This window comes from Globicephala melas, chromosome 11 (assembly GCF_963455315.2).
Source record: "Globicephala melas chromosome 11, mGloMel1.2, whole genome shotgun sequence".
Taxonomy (NCBI): domain Eukaryota; kingdom Metazoa; phylum Chordata; class Mammalia; order Artiodactyla; family Delphinidae; genus Globicephala; species Globicephala melas.
The window spans coordinates 7,332,171-7,348,520 of record NC_083324.2 but is presented as its reverse complement, the minus strand read 5'-3'; the positions used below and the strand labels follow the sequence as shown (position 1 = coordinate 7,348,520).

General features: G+C 53.7%; 1 protein-coding gene across 12 annotated transcripts in view; it reads left to right on the top strand.

Moving 5' to 3' along the window:
* MTMR14 (myotubularin related protein 14) overlaps nt 1-16,350 on the top strand; it is a 43,260-nt gene that overhangs the window by 26,241 nt on the left and 669 nt on the right. For 4 of the 12 annotated variants that reach the window (XM_060307636.1, XM_060307635.1, XM_060307642.1 and 1 more), the window contains 7 exons: nt 577-1,045; nt 1,301-1,337; nt 3,787-3,857; nt 4,563-4,621; nt 4,775-4,913; nt 5,609-5,788; nt 13,374-13,529. In XM_060307636.1, coding sequence (XP_060163619.1) covers nt 577-1,045; nt 1,301-1,337; nt 3,787-3,857; nt 4,563-4,621; nt 4,775-4,913; nt 5,609-5,788; nt 13,374-13,529 — 1,111 coding nt within the window. The remainder of the gene's footprint in view (nt 1-576; nt 1,046-1,300; nt 1,338-3,786; nt 3,858-4,562; nt 4,622-4,774; nt 4,914-5,608; nt 5,789-13,373; nt 13,530-16,350) is intronic. The other 8 variants (XM_060307641.1, XM_030840763.2, XM_030840768.2 and 5 more) reach the window with 6 other exon arrangements.

Below are 16,350 nucleotides of genomic sequence, written 5' to 3'. Positions count from 1 at the left end.
TGGGGCTGCAGTGGCCTCTTTTGGTTCAGAAAGGTGAGAGAAAGTCAGTCCTGGCCTCTTCTTGGGCACACACAAGAGCCCCTGGAGGGCCTGTTCTCCAGAGGGTACTCCAGCCAGTTTGACTGTTTTGATTGGATGAGCCCATTATGCTCAGTGTCCTAGGGCGGTCTGACTCTGGTTCCTCCATATCAGTCAGGACCTGTGTGGGGTTGCACTTGCTTGAACAAATGGAAATGTATTCGTTTATTTAACCAAGAAGGCCCAAGAGCAGAGCCAGGTGCCAAATACCACAAAGCATCTCTCCTTGTCTCATACCCACTGTTTAGTTAGCTTCATGGCTGGCAATCGTTCCAGACTTGTTTCCTGCCATCTTAACCCCTCCAGAAGAGGGAGACGGCCTCTGTCCCAGAGCTCCCGCTCATTGCCTCAGTTTGGATCCAGTGCCCATCCTTGAACCGGTCACTGTGGCCAGGTTGGCAGAAACATCACATGCCTGCCTCTGGAGCTAGGCCGTGGTTCTGGGGTGGCCTGGCTCTCACCCCAGGCCAGGGCGGTGGCACATCCCCTTTTCATCAGCCCGTGTTTGCTTCTCTCCTGGGCCTCCCGTTCCACGTTCCTGTGTAGATGACAGCGGACTGCTAGTACACTGTATCTCAGGCTGGGACCGGACGCCCCTCTTCATCTCTCTCCTGCGCCTTTCCTTGTGGGCTGTGAGTATGGACGGGCTGGGCCGTGGGGTCAGGGAGCATTCAGAGGCCCTTTGTGAGTCCTGGGACTGTTTCCAGAAAGCAGAGAGGCTTCGGAGCGAGGGACCTCACGTGTCCAGAGCAGGTGTCGTGTTTAACCCCGCTCCGGGGGCTGTCAGGCAGCCTGGCTGTCACGGGGGCGGTGGTTGTGACTCAGCCCCCGAGGCCAGGAGGGGGCCGTCGTGGGGAGGCTTCTTTCTGATCTGGGCCCGTCTCTTCCAGGACGGGCTCATCCACACATCCCTGAAGCCCGCTGAGATCCTCTACCTAACGGTGGCCTACGACTGGTTCCTCTTCGGGTGAGCCTTCGGGAACTGTCGGGCTGTGGGGTGCTCCAGTGCTTGGGAACCGCCTTTTTGTGTGCGTGGGTGTGGTGGCCCCTGTGACAGGGTTGAAGGCGAAGACGGTCCCACCCCCTTGGGAAGAGAGAAGGTGTGGTCGGGCCCACCTGAGGCTGGGGTGCCAAAGCCATGGGCTGTCCCTGTGGCTCTAGTCCCCCTTCATCCTCTTGTCTGGGAGGTGCTCGCTTTGACCTCCTCGCCTTCTTGTTTCAGGCACATGTTGGTAGATCGACTCAGCAAAGGAGAGGAGGTGAGTACTGCTCACGGTCTGCGGGCACACGTCAGGGCTCCGCGAGCTCGGGCTCTTTTACCCCCAAGAGGGACAGGGTGATGGTCTGTTTGGTGTCCACACTTTGGGGGCGGTTCCTTGCCTGGTGAGTGCTGGGATCAGGCAGAGTGGCAGGAAAAGCACCGGCACAGCAGCCCCGTTCTGAGCCTCAGTCCCCCTCTCTCACGGAGAGAACACTTACCTGTGACCTTCGTGTGTCAGTCCTCTTCCCCCCGTTCTGTGCCGGCCTTCTTATGAGTGACCTTGTTTTCTGCACTCAGCTCTGGAACCAGTTTACAAGTGCTTTCCTGTGCCCCTCACCCTCACAGCTAAAGCCAGAAGCTCTTCCCTGTCCTCCCTTGTCTCATCACACCCACTCGGCAGCTTTTAAGCCCCAGGGCCTTCCGTGCAAGCAGGGTCCTGCCAGCTCCTCACCCCCCGACCAATCCCGGCCAGCGGGCTGTGGGTCCCCTTCCTGTCCGCGCGCTGTCCCTCCTTCCTCCTCTCTGCCCTGTCCACGCCTTATCCTTAGCTACCTTTTTTAGTCTTTGGCTCTTCGGTACTCTTGTTTTCAGCCTGTTTTCCCTGCACACAGACCTGGAGTCGGACCTGAGTGTGAACCCCAGTTGTGCCACTTACTACCTGGGTGACCTTGGGTAATGTGATTAACCTTGAGTCTCCCGGTGTCGATTCTGCTGCCTCATAAAGAGAATGAGTCCAGATGCCCAGCGTGGGAGCTGCACGCAGTGTTGGCTCCCCCCCATTTTCCTGAGGCATCTTTCTCACCCTCCTGAGGCTGCCTCTTTTCTGGGCATCGTATCTTGTGCATTCTTCTTTTGTTCCTCCCTCTCAGCTGCTCCTCTCCCCTCTAAATCTCTTCGTTTGAGCACTTATTGCATCCGCCAGGACTGCAGAGCCCATAAGCCTGTTCCTCAGAGGCCTCCATGAGCTCTGTCAGAGGTGGTGACTTTGGCACTGAAATCCGCACGTAAAGCCCCTTTGCAGCCTCTCATTTTGAGATTTGCTGGAGCTGGCGCTCCAGTACCTGCTGACCCCCATGCTGTCTCCCCGTCCCCAGAGCAGGCCAGATTCCACCTTCAGAGACTGGGCAGGGGATGCGGCTGAGCCCAGTGGATTCTGGACTCAAACCCTGGCCACGTCTCAACATAAACAAGAGGGTCTTCTCAGCTGGGAGGGTTGGCAGGATGTGGGCTTTTCTCTTAGCCCTCCCTTCCTCCCCGCACACGCTCAAAACTCTGATACTTTAAAAACATGCAAAAAGCTGGGGCCTGTTAAACAGCTCCGTATCCCTCCTTTGCCTTTGAGGCTCTCAGAACACATTAGCATATTAAAGACTAAAAAATCTGTGGTGAAGACACCTATTTAATTTTATGTAACAGGGACTTCCCTGGCTGTCCAGTGGTTAGGACTCTGTGCTCAGGACTCCGTGCTCAGGACTCCGTGCTCAGGACTCCGTGCTTTCACTGCCAAGGGCCCAGGTTCAATCCCTGGTCAGGGAAGTAAAATCCCACAAGCTGTGCGGGGGCGGCCCACCAAAAAAGTTATGTAACAAAGTTTTCATACTGGCCTGACCTAGGCACCCTCCCTCCTTTTTTATTTTTTGAGGAGATCTTACGGGGCTCTGGGATACCCTGTGGGTGTTTTTCCAAGTGAGGGGTTGATGGACCACACCTTGCAGAATCAGCTGCAGAGACTGCATTGTGTGTACTTCACAGAGGCCCGTTGGACCAGGGCACTGGCTGGGAGGGAGAAGAGAGAACTTGCTCACGGAGCTGGGGATGCGGAGGCAGGGTCAGAGCTCAGGAGCCTCCTCCGGCTTTGCCTGCCTCAGACTTCGTCCTGCCCCTTACAGTTTCTGAACAGTGCAGGCCGCGGGCCAGGCAGTGGCTGCCCCTCAGCCCTGGTTCTCCTGAACCACTGTTTCCCGGTATTTCTTCTACAAAATCTGATCTCTTGCCCTTGCATTGTGTTCCTGCTGTGTCCATTAATCTTCTTGCCCCGAAATTCTCTCCCAGCTGTCCTTCCCTGTTAGCCTCTCTCCCTGGGGTTCTTAGGAGAGGCTGAGAGGGAGAAGAAGCTGTTCTCTTCCTCCTTTTCAGTAGCTTGAGAACATGTGTGTTCAGTTTGAAGATGGTTTGAAACATCACTGGCTTACCCTCTTGCGTTCTCAGGAAGGAAACGCCCTTCCTTCCTTGCCCCAGCCCAGGCACACCTGCCCGACCTCCTAAGCCTTCTCTACCGCCCGTACTGTTTCTACACCAGAATATCCAGCAGGGTCCCCAAAGCAGGGCTGCTGTCCATCAGGGGTTGACCAGGGTCACTGGTTGCCCTCTCCTGGGAGTTCTGCCACCTAGATTCTTCTCCCTGGAGACTGCTATCTTCTCATGTGTGCTGCTTTTTGGTCTCTCAGATTTTCTTCTTCTGCTTCAATTTTTTGAAGCATATCATCTCTGAGGAGTTCTCTGCTCTGAAGATACAGAGGTAAGGAGAGACCTGCTCTCACTGGGAGCAAGGTGCTCTGGGAAGGGCCGCGCTAGGGCGGTGGGGGTCTTGCTCGCTGCCTTATCCCTGCCCTGCTTCCCTGCATGCTTGGCAGGCTGGCTTCCTGTCCCTGCCTTCCCTCTGAGGGCAGGTAGGGGTACCTGGGGAGGGTCAGCAGCTGAAGAGGCTCATCTTGTGACCAGGAGAGCAGGGCTCGTTGATGCAGGGAAAAGCCAGCCCAAGGATAGGGGGACTCCCAGCTCCCCATGCCACCGCCATGGCAGAAGCTTCTCCTGCCTGAGCTGACGGCTTCCTTCCCTGTGCTGCTGCAGAGGGGTGTCTGCACAGCCCACCGCCACAGAGCAGAGTCTGCTTCCAGCCTGGCAAACACAGGGGTCTTGCTTGGTAATTGCTTTAGGACCCCTGTGAGAGTAGGTGTCTTTGCTTGCTTTCCAAGTCAAAGCTTTCCAAGTCCAAGCTCCTAGTGTGCTGGACCAGACTTGAACTCTGAGGGCCACACTGACAGGGAGGCGGCAGGCTTTGCTGGCCTCAGAAGTGGGCCTGGCCTTTCTGCAACAGTTCAGGTAGAACCTGTGTCCATGAGTTTCCAGTGAGTTGGAGCTTCTTTCCCAGGTGGACAGCATGCAGGGGACGTGGGAGACCTCAGCCCAATCTGGAATTCACTGTCCTGGCTTCTGTTTATAGGAGGAAGAGTTTGCCAGCCCGGGATGCAGGCTTCACTGTGGAAGATATCTGCATGCTGAGTGAGTCATGGGCCCCAGCAGACTTCCTCTGTATATCTTTCTGACTATAGACCACATAGAGACTGCTTGTTCTAGAAACTTCTGTGTGGAAGAGGTGGGGGACCCCTAGCAGGAGAAGATGTTGTGCTGATTGATGGCACTGGCTTCTTTCAGGACGGAAGGATCGTGGCAGCACCACCAGCCTTGGCAGTGACTTCTCTCTGGTCATGGAGAGCTCCCCAGGAGCCGCCGGGAGCTTCACCTATGAGACCGTGGAGCTGGTCCCTGCAGGAGCACAGACTCAGGCAGCTTGGTGAGGGCCAGGCTGGAACTAAGCTTGCTAACAGCTGTGAGCCAGGGCTCCAGCTCCAGGGAGCCCCAGGAACAAAGGGGCCCCCGACAGTAGGCCTGAGAGCTGAGCTCCATGCCCTGCTGTCTCTACTGGGCCTCAGAGGCCAGCCATCTGGTTGGTGGGGGGCACTGCGGGATGAAGGAGGAAGCTGCAGGGCTAGGAAGACAGGGTCGGGTGAGGAGGGCGCTGGTGTTAAAGGGACTTCCTGGGGGTGCTCCCTTGTATCATTTGCCTGGGAGGTGGGGGGCCAGCTTAGAAAAAGAAAAAAGGGGTGAGTACAAAATAATGATTGGGAATTGGGAGCTTGTTGAGGGTCAGCTCCTTTGAGAATCAGATGACCTTCCCCGTGGACAAAGGGCTCAATATTTTTTATAACATTAGCAGGGAAAGTCAGTTACTAAAGTGTTAGTTAAGAATCTGTTTTCCAGCATGTGCACTGAGGCCAGCAGGCCAGTTTTGTTCAGACGTAACATTCCCTCTGTGAAGACGCAGCTCTCGCTGCCCGTGGCCGAGCCCAAGGGAGTGCTGAAGTATGCCCACTCCCATGTGGCATTTTTCCAGTGCAAGTAAAAAGTGGGCCCTGAGATTTAGTACAGGTGGGCAGAGGGTTTGCCTGAGGTGGCCCCTTAGCCAGCAGCCCTATCTTTCCACTGCAGGAGGAAGAGCCACTCATCCTCTCCACAGAGTGTGCTCTGGAACCGGCCGCAGCCCTCAGAGGACCGCCTGCCTTCCCACCAGGCACTGGTGGAAGCCAAGTCCTCCAGCTCCTCGTCCTCGAACCATTCTGACAACTTTTTCAGGCTGGGTAGCAGTCCCCTGGAGGTCCCCAAGCCCAGGTGAGGACCTCCAAAGTCCTAATGGTGGGGTGGCTAGCCCTTCCCTGTTAGTAAGGCTAGAGAGTGGGGTTCCAGGGCATGCGGCCTGGCAGGCAGTGTACCCAGGAGGCCAGAGGGGATCAACAAGCTTGCAGGCTCACGCACTGTTTGGAGGATGGGTTAATGTTTGGATACAGAGCAGGAGCTGGTTCGCAGAGGGGTTTGAGACTCCCCCTTCCCAGAGCCCTGGCGGATCGGTATCCAGAAGGTGTAGTAGTTGTGATGTCATGGGCAGGGAGTTGGGGCTGCCCCTCCCTCTTGCCTTTGCCAGGTCTCAGCCCCCCTGTGGACCTCACATTCTGATTAAAGAGATGGCGCTAGATCCTCCGAGGTGCTTCTGGCCCTCCCGTTTCTCGTCTGAATGGGTGGGGCACTGAAGAGGACAGACGGTAGGGAGCTAGGCTAGATGTGTGTGGCTGGGGCAAGCCTCGCTGGCCTGCACGTCTGGAAAGGGAACAGCTCAGCCAGGATGGACAGGTGTGGCTGGAGTGTGCTGCAGAACTGATGTTTCCTTGGTGAGGTTAAAGCTGAGCACTGGCCAGGGGCTTAGGGCTGAGGGATGGCCTGGCATTTGGGGGAGGCATTTCCTAGCTGACCCCATAACACTCCTTCCATGTCATACAGCCAGGGAAGGAGGCCTGTGAATTACTTCGTTTTCTAAGGCCTTGAGAATGTCTGGCCCTTCTGAAGAGAACAAAGAAGTGTGCGACTTAAGAGGTCCTTAATAAATTCCAGGGAGAAAAGACATTTAGCAGAAAGATCGTGAGCGTTGAAGTCCACTCTAGATTCAAGCCCAGCTCTGTTGGATACTGCTCCAGAATTTCAGGTCTTTCCTTGTGGCAGGCATGTTACCAAGGAGGAAACTGAACCCAAAGGTCACAAGCTTATTACAAAGAAAACCCTGAAACTTTGGGAACTCTCCTCCCATCACCGTCCTCTGGTTTTTCCTTTCTGGGCAAAAGCAAGCAATGGAGGAAGGTGCGGACGAGCACCCTCCCCACATAGGCTGAGCGGATGAGCTCTAGGTGAGTGGAGCTGCACTGTCCAGAGGGGTCCCGTGTGCTCACCTCTGAAGGTGAGCCCTTCAACTCGGAGCACTGCCATGTCCGTCAGCGCTGTAGCTGAGTCTGTTAAATAAAGGCCACAACCTCTCTGTCCCCACGGGTCTGGTGGAGGCAGCAGAGCGGAGAGGGTGCCGAGCACACAAGCCCACGTGCCGTGCTCATCCGCATCCTCTGTGCCACCCCGCGTGTCTCTGCAGCTTTCCTCAGGGCCCCTGTGGGCCTGCTGCGGCACTGCGTGACCCTTCCTCTTCTGGGCCGGAGCTCTTGCTCATCGTCCCTGCCTCCTTTTCTGCCTGTGCAACATCGCTGGACAACTGGGAAGGAAACCAGAAGATTCCTCCTGTCCCCTGGGTCCTCCCTGGTCTTAACTGTCCAGCTGTTGGGGGCTCCCCCACTGAGGCAGCACCCCATCATACACCGTAGCTTTTCATCATATTCCCTTCTTCCTGACAAAAGATCCTAGTTCGATCTCGTGGTCATTTCCCTCGGTCTCGCCACTGGTTATCTGCCTGCACTGGGGGCTCAGATGCTTATGGCTGGTCCAGGATGGTCCAGGAGGCTGAGGAGGATTGGGGGTGTCCTCCTGATCTCACGGCCCTGTGAGCTGGGGCCTGGTGAAGGAGGCTGGAATAACTGGGCCAAAATGGGGCGCCTTGGAAAGGCATGAGGTGGACTGCTGTGAGGTGTTTGATGGCTCTGCTGGTTTATTCTGGGAGTGCCTGCTTGTAGCCAGGCTGGGCTGGCCAGGTGACAGGGTTCTGGATTGGCTGCTTGTTTGCCACAGGATTTGAAAGACTAGTTTATTCAGATTTGGAGCATTCTAATTATAATTACATATTTCCATTAACATTAAAATTAATTTAGTCTCTCTTATCTTAAAGTGCCTGAGGGATTCTGTCATTAGCTTTCCTGCTTCTCTAAGGTAACGACAGCCAATCAGCTTTTTAGTGCAGCAAAGGGAACTGTGTGGAAAGAAACCCTTTAGTAAAGCTATCTGTGACGGCCGAAATTCCCCTTACAGTGTGAATTCTCTGGGTTTCCTATGCTCCACATTCCCAAGTTCTACAAGTATATCTCTTTTAAGGTAGGACTTCCCTGTGAAAAGAATTGGTGAAGCTTTGTTCAAAGCTAAGAACTATGTGTCAGATTCAGAAGAAAGTTCTGTGGGGTGCTGACTCTTACCCAGTCCCAACCCCGTACCCTTCACTGGCAAGACTGGTGGCCCTTTTGCTTCATTAGCTGCTACTGCAGCAGCTTCTAATTGAGTTGCGTTTCTGGACCATTGTTAAATCTCTCGTCACCTGTAGGGCTGGGGGCTGGGAAGAGGCAGGACCAGTGCTCACATGCCTCTCCGAGCCCTGGTCAGTAAAGCGCCCTGCACCGTGTGTAGTCTTGGTCTCTGCTCCAGAGTCAGACATCTTTAGGGATGGGGGTTGCTAGCATAGCACTGTTGTGCCTGAGGAGGGATGGTGCTACCACTGAGCCCAGCTGGAAGCCAAGCTGCCTGAAGAGCACGTGAACTTGGCTGAGGGACATCCAGCGGCCTGGTTGGTTAGCTAAGTGACAACATAGGTGCCAACTCTGCTGCCCAGATAGCTGCTCTTTCCCCATCCTTCACCACCTACTAACTGCTTGTTATGAGCAATGAGCTCTGTCCCCGGCTATGTTTAATGAGGCAGAGAAACCAGATTGCTTTCTGTAACACATAGGGTTCCTGTCTTAATGTTTGATGTGTTCTCCCATGGGGCCACAGCTTCAGACCAGAGATGAGCGGTGAGAAGCCTAAAGGCATTGCCAGCTTGAGACCCATAAGAGAAAACTTAGAGCCCCAAAAGACTTCTCCTTGGGCTGCTGCCGGAAAGCAGAGGTCCCTGGTTCACACAAACACACACACCCGCACAAACAGACACACAGACACACACATACCCCAATGCCTGAATTCCAGGCTGAGGGAAACTGATGACTTCAAGTCTGATGAATCTTGTCCTAGCCATTTTTGAAGTCACTTGTTCCGAGGAGTCAGGCCCTTGTTGAACCGAAGGATTCTTCCCTAAGGCCCCATTCCTGGAGGCGTTCACTTGGGCAGAGGCTGTGGGACCATCACCTGGAGGCTTGGTAGTGGTGGGGGGTAGGTACAAATTAGGTGACATTCAAGCTCTCTGAAAGGCTAGGATTCTGGGTCTTGGCTCAAATGTTCGTTCCCTGCATGACTTCAGACATGTCACTTGATAGCTTTGGGTTTCTTTTTTCTCATCATCAGAGGCTTAAATGGGCAACTAACTGCCCAGGTCCTTCCTAGCTGTGAACCTTCAAGCCCTCTCTGTGAGCTGTCAGATCAGGTGCTTTTAGATGCAAGTAACAGAAAATCCATTTCAAAAGAGTTTAAACAATAAAGGAAAACCGTTGGTTTATGTTGGAAAAATGCAGCCTTCAGGCCCAGCTTCCTCAAGGTTCCAACTCCGTTTCCCTATGGTTCTTTCTCCTTGCCTCTTTCTACATGCTAGCTTTGTCTTCTGGCCAGCTTCCCTAATGGGGCCAGCTACTCCATGTGCTTCCTTTCTCACATCCAGGGACCACGTGAAGGCCTCTTTTCCAACCATAGATCAGAAACTCTGTGCTTGATTCCAGTTGGAAGTTGGAAGTGTCCATCCCCGAGTCAATCCCTGAGGCCTCCACCATCTCTTATCAGGAAGGAAGATCAGTGTACTATGCGGCTAGCATGGGTTTTGGTCAGACTGGATTTCAATCCCAGCTTTGCCACTTCTAGCTGTGTGACTTGCAAAAAACACTTCCCTTCTGAGCTCAGTCTTTTTTATCCCATCTTTAAAGTGGCAGTAATGATCCTGGTCTCCATAAGTTTGGGTTTAAGTGAGATAATGGAGCAAAATACGTGGCACATAGTAATACTTATCCTTTCCATGAGTACTGGAAATGCTCAGTGAACTGTAGTTGTGGTTAAGGCCCGTCCTTATCAGTCTCATTTCTGAAGGACTGTGGGCTGTGTCAGGGCACTGGGCAGCTAGGTAAAAGGCCAGATCAGGTACCTCAGGCCAGACCTCTTTCTCCTCGCCTCAGCTGTGTGGCTTGGGCCAGCTCTGCTTATATGGATACTCCTGTACCCCCTTCCAAAAGGACCAGCTAAAACACACTTGCCTGAGCTGGCCCACAGCAGGGGTCTGGCAGGTGTGGGGTAGGGTGGGGCCATTTAGCTCTGTTGGTGCTGTGAACAGGGGCTTAGGCCATACCCATCTAAGGGAGTGAAATGTTGCCAAGAAGCCAACCTCCTGGGCAGAGGTCTGGGCCCTCGGGATGTGGATGGATGACCTTGGAAGCACTGTCAGCTCCACAGTTGTCCAGTTTGAGGGCAGCTTGGCCCCATGTGCCCTCCAGTCCTGTAGGTAGGTCGGTGGAGGTAGATGCTGTGTTTGCACTCGAGTAAGGGTATAGGGCAGAAGAGCATGGGGTTGTATTAAGGCTGGTTGCGTTACCTGTGTACTGAGGCTAACTTGAAAGTTTTCCTTCCTTCTTTCACTCGGCAGGTGCAGGTGCTTCCTTCTCGTGACTGTTCCCTGTCATCTTTAGGTGCCCCCTCTAGCCAGCTACTCCAGATGTGTACTTACGAGGACCTCTTTGCTTAGCACAGCCCCTTGCTCTCAAACCCAGGAACGCAACGGTTGCTTTGCAACCCTTTGCTTGACAAAAGCCTCAAATACGAAGATTCATTTGGAGCCTGTGTGCTCACTCTTGAAAAAGATGCAGAAGATGGTTGGCTGCTTGCTGAGATTCCTTTGTGGCCCCTGGGATCATGTGCCCTGTTGCTGTCTGTGCTGCCTACTCCATACTACAGCTGTCCCCGGGCTGCTTCAAGCATGGCTCTTGCCTGGGGGTGCTACCTGCTGCACACGGGAAGTACAGGCAAGGGACTAGCCTAGGAGACCAAGAGCCCGTGCTGGGAACCTCTCTGTAACCATATTCCATCTGTCATTTTCCCATTGGAAGTGTGAGTCTCTGATAGCCCTGGGGAGTGGGGTTAGGAGCATAAGAAACCCCCATGTTCCCTGCCCCATAAGTCCCTCGTCCTACCCAGCCTCCTGTACTTCACATTACTTTCATTCCCTCAATACTCTGCTGTTTAGCAATTATTTTCCCGAAAACTGGAAAAGAAACTCTGCCTTACCTTAAAGTTTGAGCAGGAGGTGAGATTTGTGGAGCCAGGCTGCCCTCAAGAAGGGTTGCATTGACTGAAGACTCCAGCGTGACCCAGGGGAAGCACAGGGCAGGCACCACACGGTGGCATGTAGCTTGCTCTTGCATGTAGGCAGCAGTCTCTGATTTATAGACAGTTAAGGATCACCAGAGATACAGTGTCTGGCCTGAACCCTACCAAGTTTCTCCACGTAGGAAGAAGGAAGCCCTGCTTTGTCAGTCACTAGGGCTTCTACCAGGTAGCAGACCATGACCTGTCCTCATCCCCACTGCTGCTGTCATACACCTTCCAGAGTAGAGCAGGAGCAATGAATATGGCAAGTCTCTATGTTGCAGGGTGGGTCCGATTCATGGCGGCTTTAACGTAGAAAGCTAGCTGTTTTCCCTGGTCTCAAGGTGGTTCTGTTGTACAGCAAATCTGTAATCAATCTTGGCTTTAAAAATCTATTCTTGCACTCTGTAGCCGTGGAACCTTGGGTGAGTGTCCTTACCTGTCTGGGCTGCCATTTTCCTTCCTCTAAGAAGGAGATGAGGGCTTCCCTGGTGGCGCAGTGGTTGGGAGTCCACCTGCTGATGCAGGGAACACGGGTTCGTGCCCCGGTCCGGGAGGATCCCACATGCCGTGGAGCGGCTGGGCCCGTGAGCCATGGCCGCTGAGCCTGCGCATCTGGAGCCTGTGCTCTGCAACGGGAGAGGCCACAACAGTGAGAGGCCCGCGTACCACAAAAAAAAAAAAAAAAGAAGAAGATGATTTATGATCAGCAGAGATGCATTGCTGGCCAGAGCTGCACTCAGCTTGGCAACTACTTGAGGATAAGCTGGCCTGGGGACCCATGGGGACTGTCACCTCAGTCTAGGAGCCCTTGACTCCAGCTAACTGGGTGGGCCAAGGTCAATTAATTTTTCAGTATCCCACCCCCTGTACCACTATTCATGCTTCTGCTCTGTTTCTGGGTCCCTACAGGAGCACCTTCTGCTATTCTTGAATTAAAGAACAAAGGGTCAAGCATCAAAGATGATGTGCCTCTGGGGATTGGGACCTGGGGTAGCTGATGGAAGGGCCTTGTTTGATGTTTCCCTGTCTCCTCCCTTCCTCCCCCACCAGCTGGGCTACTGTCCAGAGACAGCAGAGAAGGCTGGGCTGTGAGTGGGGAGGTGGTGGTAGATTCCCAATACAGCTTTCCTCTCCCCGCACCCCCCAAACTTCTGCTTGAAAAAGGCCTGATGAAGTTGTCAAGTTGGCTGCCTGATTTCATTCCTTCCTCCTGGGCATAGCCAGTGAGTTTGCTGGGTTGATGCTTGTGAATACGAACTTTGGCTCCTGGAAGGCGCTGCAGAGGAAGAGGGCAGGGCTCAGGGCTCCCGTCACCTTCCTCTTCCATCTAGGTCACCGCCCGCACCGTCCCCAAGAGGCTTATTCTCCCATCTCTACCATAGGACCTCAGTGGTCTGGGTTCTGCATTGCCACCCTGCCAATCTGCATGCCAGGGAGTGTGGGGTGATCCTGCCTCCCTGGTTCCTGGGGCATTCAGCCTTGCCCCCCTCCTTTTGGTGCTGTTGAGATTTGACTTGCTTTGTCAGCCAGAGCAGGCATGCCCTGATCCCAGGCTTTGGTTGCTGGCTCACCTTTGTCACCATGCTTTGCTCTTGTTCTTTTGCTCCTGTAAGTCTTTGCATGATACATTGTCCTCACAGCTGAGCCTGCCTTATGGTCTTTTTTTTTTTTTTAATGAATTTATTTTATTTTATTTATTTACTTTTGGCTGCGTTGGGTCTTTGTTGCTGTGCGTGGACTTTCTCTAGTTGCGGCGAGCGGGGGCTACTCTTCATTAAGGTGCTCGGGCTTCTTATTGCAGTGGCCTCTCTCGCTGCAGAGCACAGGCCCCAGGCACGCAGGCCCAGCAGCTGTGGCTCGTGGGCTCCAGAGCTCAGGCTCAGCAGCTGCGGTGCATGGGCCCAGCTGCTCCGTGGCATGTGGGATCCTCCCAGACCAGGGCTCGAACCCGTGTCCCCTGCATTGGCAGGCAGATTCTTAACCACTGCGCCACCAGGGAAGTCCCTGCCTTGTGGTTTTTACTCTTCTTTCTTGGTCATAACCTGTCCAGCTGTTTTTGTACTTTTGGAGAAAATGGTTAACTTTACAGCTGCTCTACCAACAGACCCTTGTGGCCCAGTCCCAGGGCCACCGTAGCCTCCCCGCCCCACTCCTCCAGGGCCTCCCCTGTCAGGCATATGACTGACTACATCATCTCCCCTCTCTCTCCTCTCTGCCCCAGATCAGTGGACCATCCCCTGCCCGGATCCTCTCTCTCCACAGACTTTGGCAGCTGGCAGATGGTAACAGGCTGTGGCAGTATTCAGGAACGGGCTGTCCTGCACACAGACTCCTCTCTCCCTTTCAGCTTCCCGGATGAGCTCCCTAACAATTGTCTGTAAGTGTCTTGCTTGAGAAGACAGGATGCCCCGCCCCCACCCCACCCCACCCCGCCCGCCCGTATCAAAAGCTGGTGAGCCACTGAGTGCTGGCTAGGAATGAGGCAGCAGCAGGCCCCAGGGAGCTGGCCTGGGCTCCCTGCCCCTCCCGAGTGTCTCAGTTAAGTATACCTCACTGCTCCTGGACCCTGAGGTATGAAGGGGGCCTGATGGACTGCTCAGGAAGTGCGTTGGAGTGTGTTCACTCTCCCCAGCCTCTAAAACCCATCCATGGGTCTCTTGGGGCACACACCCTTAGGGAAAGCTGGCTGGACTCTAGCTATAAAAGATTCTATTTCTGTGCAAGGCTTTGCCTGACATGAGAACCCTTTGAAAGCAGAACAGTGGAGTAGTGAAAGTAGGTGTATGGTGGAGACCAGAGCCAAAACGGGTTAGCCTGAGGGCTGTGCTCCCAAGCAGAACCGAGGGTTCCTTGCTGTCCCCTCCCCCCTTTTGTCATCTGCTTTTGTCTCTGGTCAGGAAAGAAAATTGGACAGGGATGCCCATCCAAAGCCCAAGCCTGTAAAATCCTCTCCCTCCAAAGCTCCAATGCTGGACTTCCAGTTCTAGCAGAGCAGCTGCCTCTCTGGCTGCCGCCTGCCCCCTGCCTGCGCTGCTGTTTCACGGATGTCAGGCGGGGTGAGCCTCCGGTGGCCTGGGGAGCAGGATCTGCTTCTGGTCTGTGGCTGCCTAAGGGCCTTCGCCTCCCCACCGGGTGCTGGGTGTTCATCACCACCACCAGAATCCAGTTCATACCCTCCAGGGCTGACAGGTTGGAGGCAAGTTGCCCTTGGGAGTTGAGAAGGATTCCTGCTGAGGGCAAGCAGGGGCCAGACCTTGGGATTCCTAGATGGTGCTCACAGGCCCTGGCCCCGCAGCTAGGGAGTAGCCCAAGGACTTTAGAGGCCACTAGGGCCTGGTACAGCCTTCTCTATAGCCAGGCCCTTAAGCCAGAAACAAGATCTCTTAGATTTTTGAGGATTAAAGAAATAGATGTCTGCACCTTTCTGTAGGCTCTTCCTACTTCAGCCAGAGAGCCTAAGAGCTACCTCTGGAGGAAGCAGACATCTCTGCCCCTGCTTAATAGCACCCCTCACTTACCTGGTATTAGCCACTGAAGCGGGCAGCTCTAGCCCCAGATCCTACAATTTATGCCTTGAGTAGCTCTCTGTGCTCCCAGCCAACCCTCAGGTTAGGGGTGGTTCCCAGAGGAGGGCTAGGTTCTCCGTGATCCCATGGCCTCCAACACTGCAGGATGGGCCTAGGGTCAGGGTTGATTCCTGGTGAGGTCACATAGTATGTGGGTTCACTGCTTTGGCTTTGATGTCAGAGAAATTTAATCCAAATCCTAGCTGTTATGTTTACTAGCTCTGGGGACTTCCCTGGCAGTCCAGTGGTTAAGACTCTGCACTTCCACTTCAGGGGGGTACGGGTTCGATCCCTGCTTGGGGAACTAAGATCCCACATGCTGCATAGCCAAAAAAATAAAAAAAAAAAAACCAATATGTTTACCAGCTCTGTCTTGGGATATCAGCCTTGACTTCTCTAGCCTGCTAGCTCATCTCTTGAGAGGGAATGGCACTATGGTAGCTCCAGTCTCTGCCTGCCATATGTCCTCAAGCGGATCACATACTCTCTCTGGGCTCCAGTTATCTTGTTTCTAAATAAGTTGTGATCTCTCCCCTTTCTGCCTCCTAAAAATAGGGGGCAATGAGAATGCATACATACGGACCTTTAGATATTCCCTGTGAATATGAACTACTATCTGTATTTCTCCTGGTTATATGCTCTCAGGAAAAGCTAAAGAAGCACACATGGTCTCCAGCCTATGTAAAACCTAATTAGGAAGTAAAGAAAATCCGGGGCCACGTATCTCCCCCACATGCCAAGAGAGACTTCGGAGTTGTTCATGGTATTGCAGGAATCCAGTATCAGCCCCATTTTCTTAGTGCTGCTGCTAGAGCTATTTGACTTTCCTTCGCCCTACAACCTGCTTCTGCTGCTGCTGCTTCTCTCTCTCACTCTCTCACTCTCTCTCACACACACACCCCACTCCCACCAATCTGTTTTCCCTGGGTCTGTTCTCCCCATACTTACCCCTGGACACTCGCTTATCCTCATATCTCCATGTGCTACCCCAGGCCCGAGGTGCAAGTCATTTGGGCTTGGGAACTGGGGATATTGCTGCTGCTTCTAACAAATTTGCAGGAGGGGTTACCCAGTGATTGGTCTCTTAGGGGAAATTTTGGAGTGAGTTAGTGGTCAGGGCTGGTCTTTGTGCTTAGGTAGATGGGAATGTGAGGGCTCATCTCATGTGGGTCTGCGACCTTTCCTCTAATTCTGTGTCCCTCCTACCCCTAGACTTCAGAGGTTGAGTCCAGAGGTTGGGCGTGGCTGGTATCTCAGGGCTTTTCTATTAAAGACTCTTCAAGTCATCAAACAGCCTTACGTGGAATTCACACTTGTTGTTCCCCTTCTTGACTTGTGATAAGTGCCTGTAGAGGCCAGGGAAGGAAAAGCAGATAGAATGAGAAAAGAAGTCCTGCTGGAAAAGCCAGCACCTTCCTAGCTGTTTACCTGGGGACTGCAGTGACTGAAGGTGAGGGCTCTGGCCTCTCCAGGTAGGAACAGCAGCCTGAGAGCTGAGAGAGAGTTTAAAAGAGGAACAGGGCCAAACATTTGGGGCCTGAACCACAAGGGTAGTATGGCCACGGGGCAGATGCTGGCCTTCTACTGAGGAATGCAGAAGGATAGGCAGTGTGGCGTCAGGATGAGAATGTT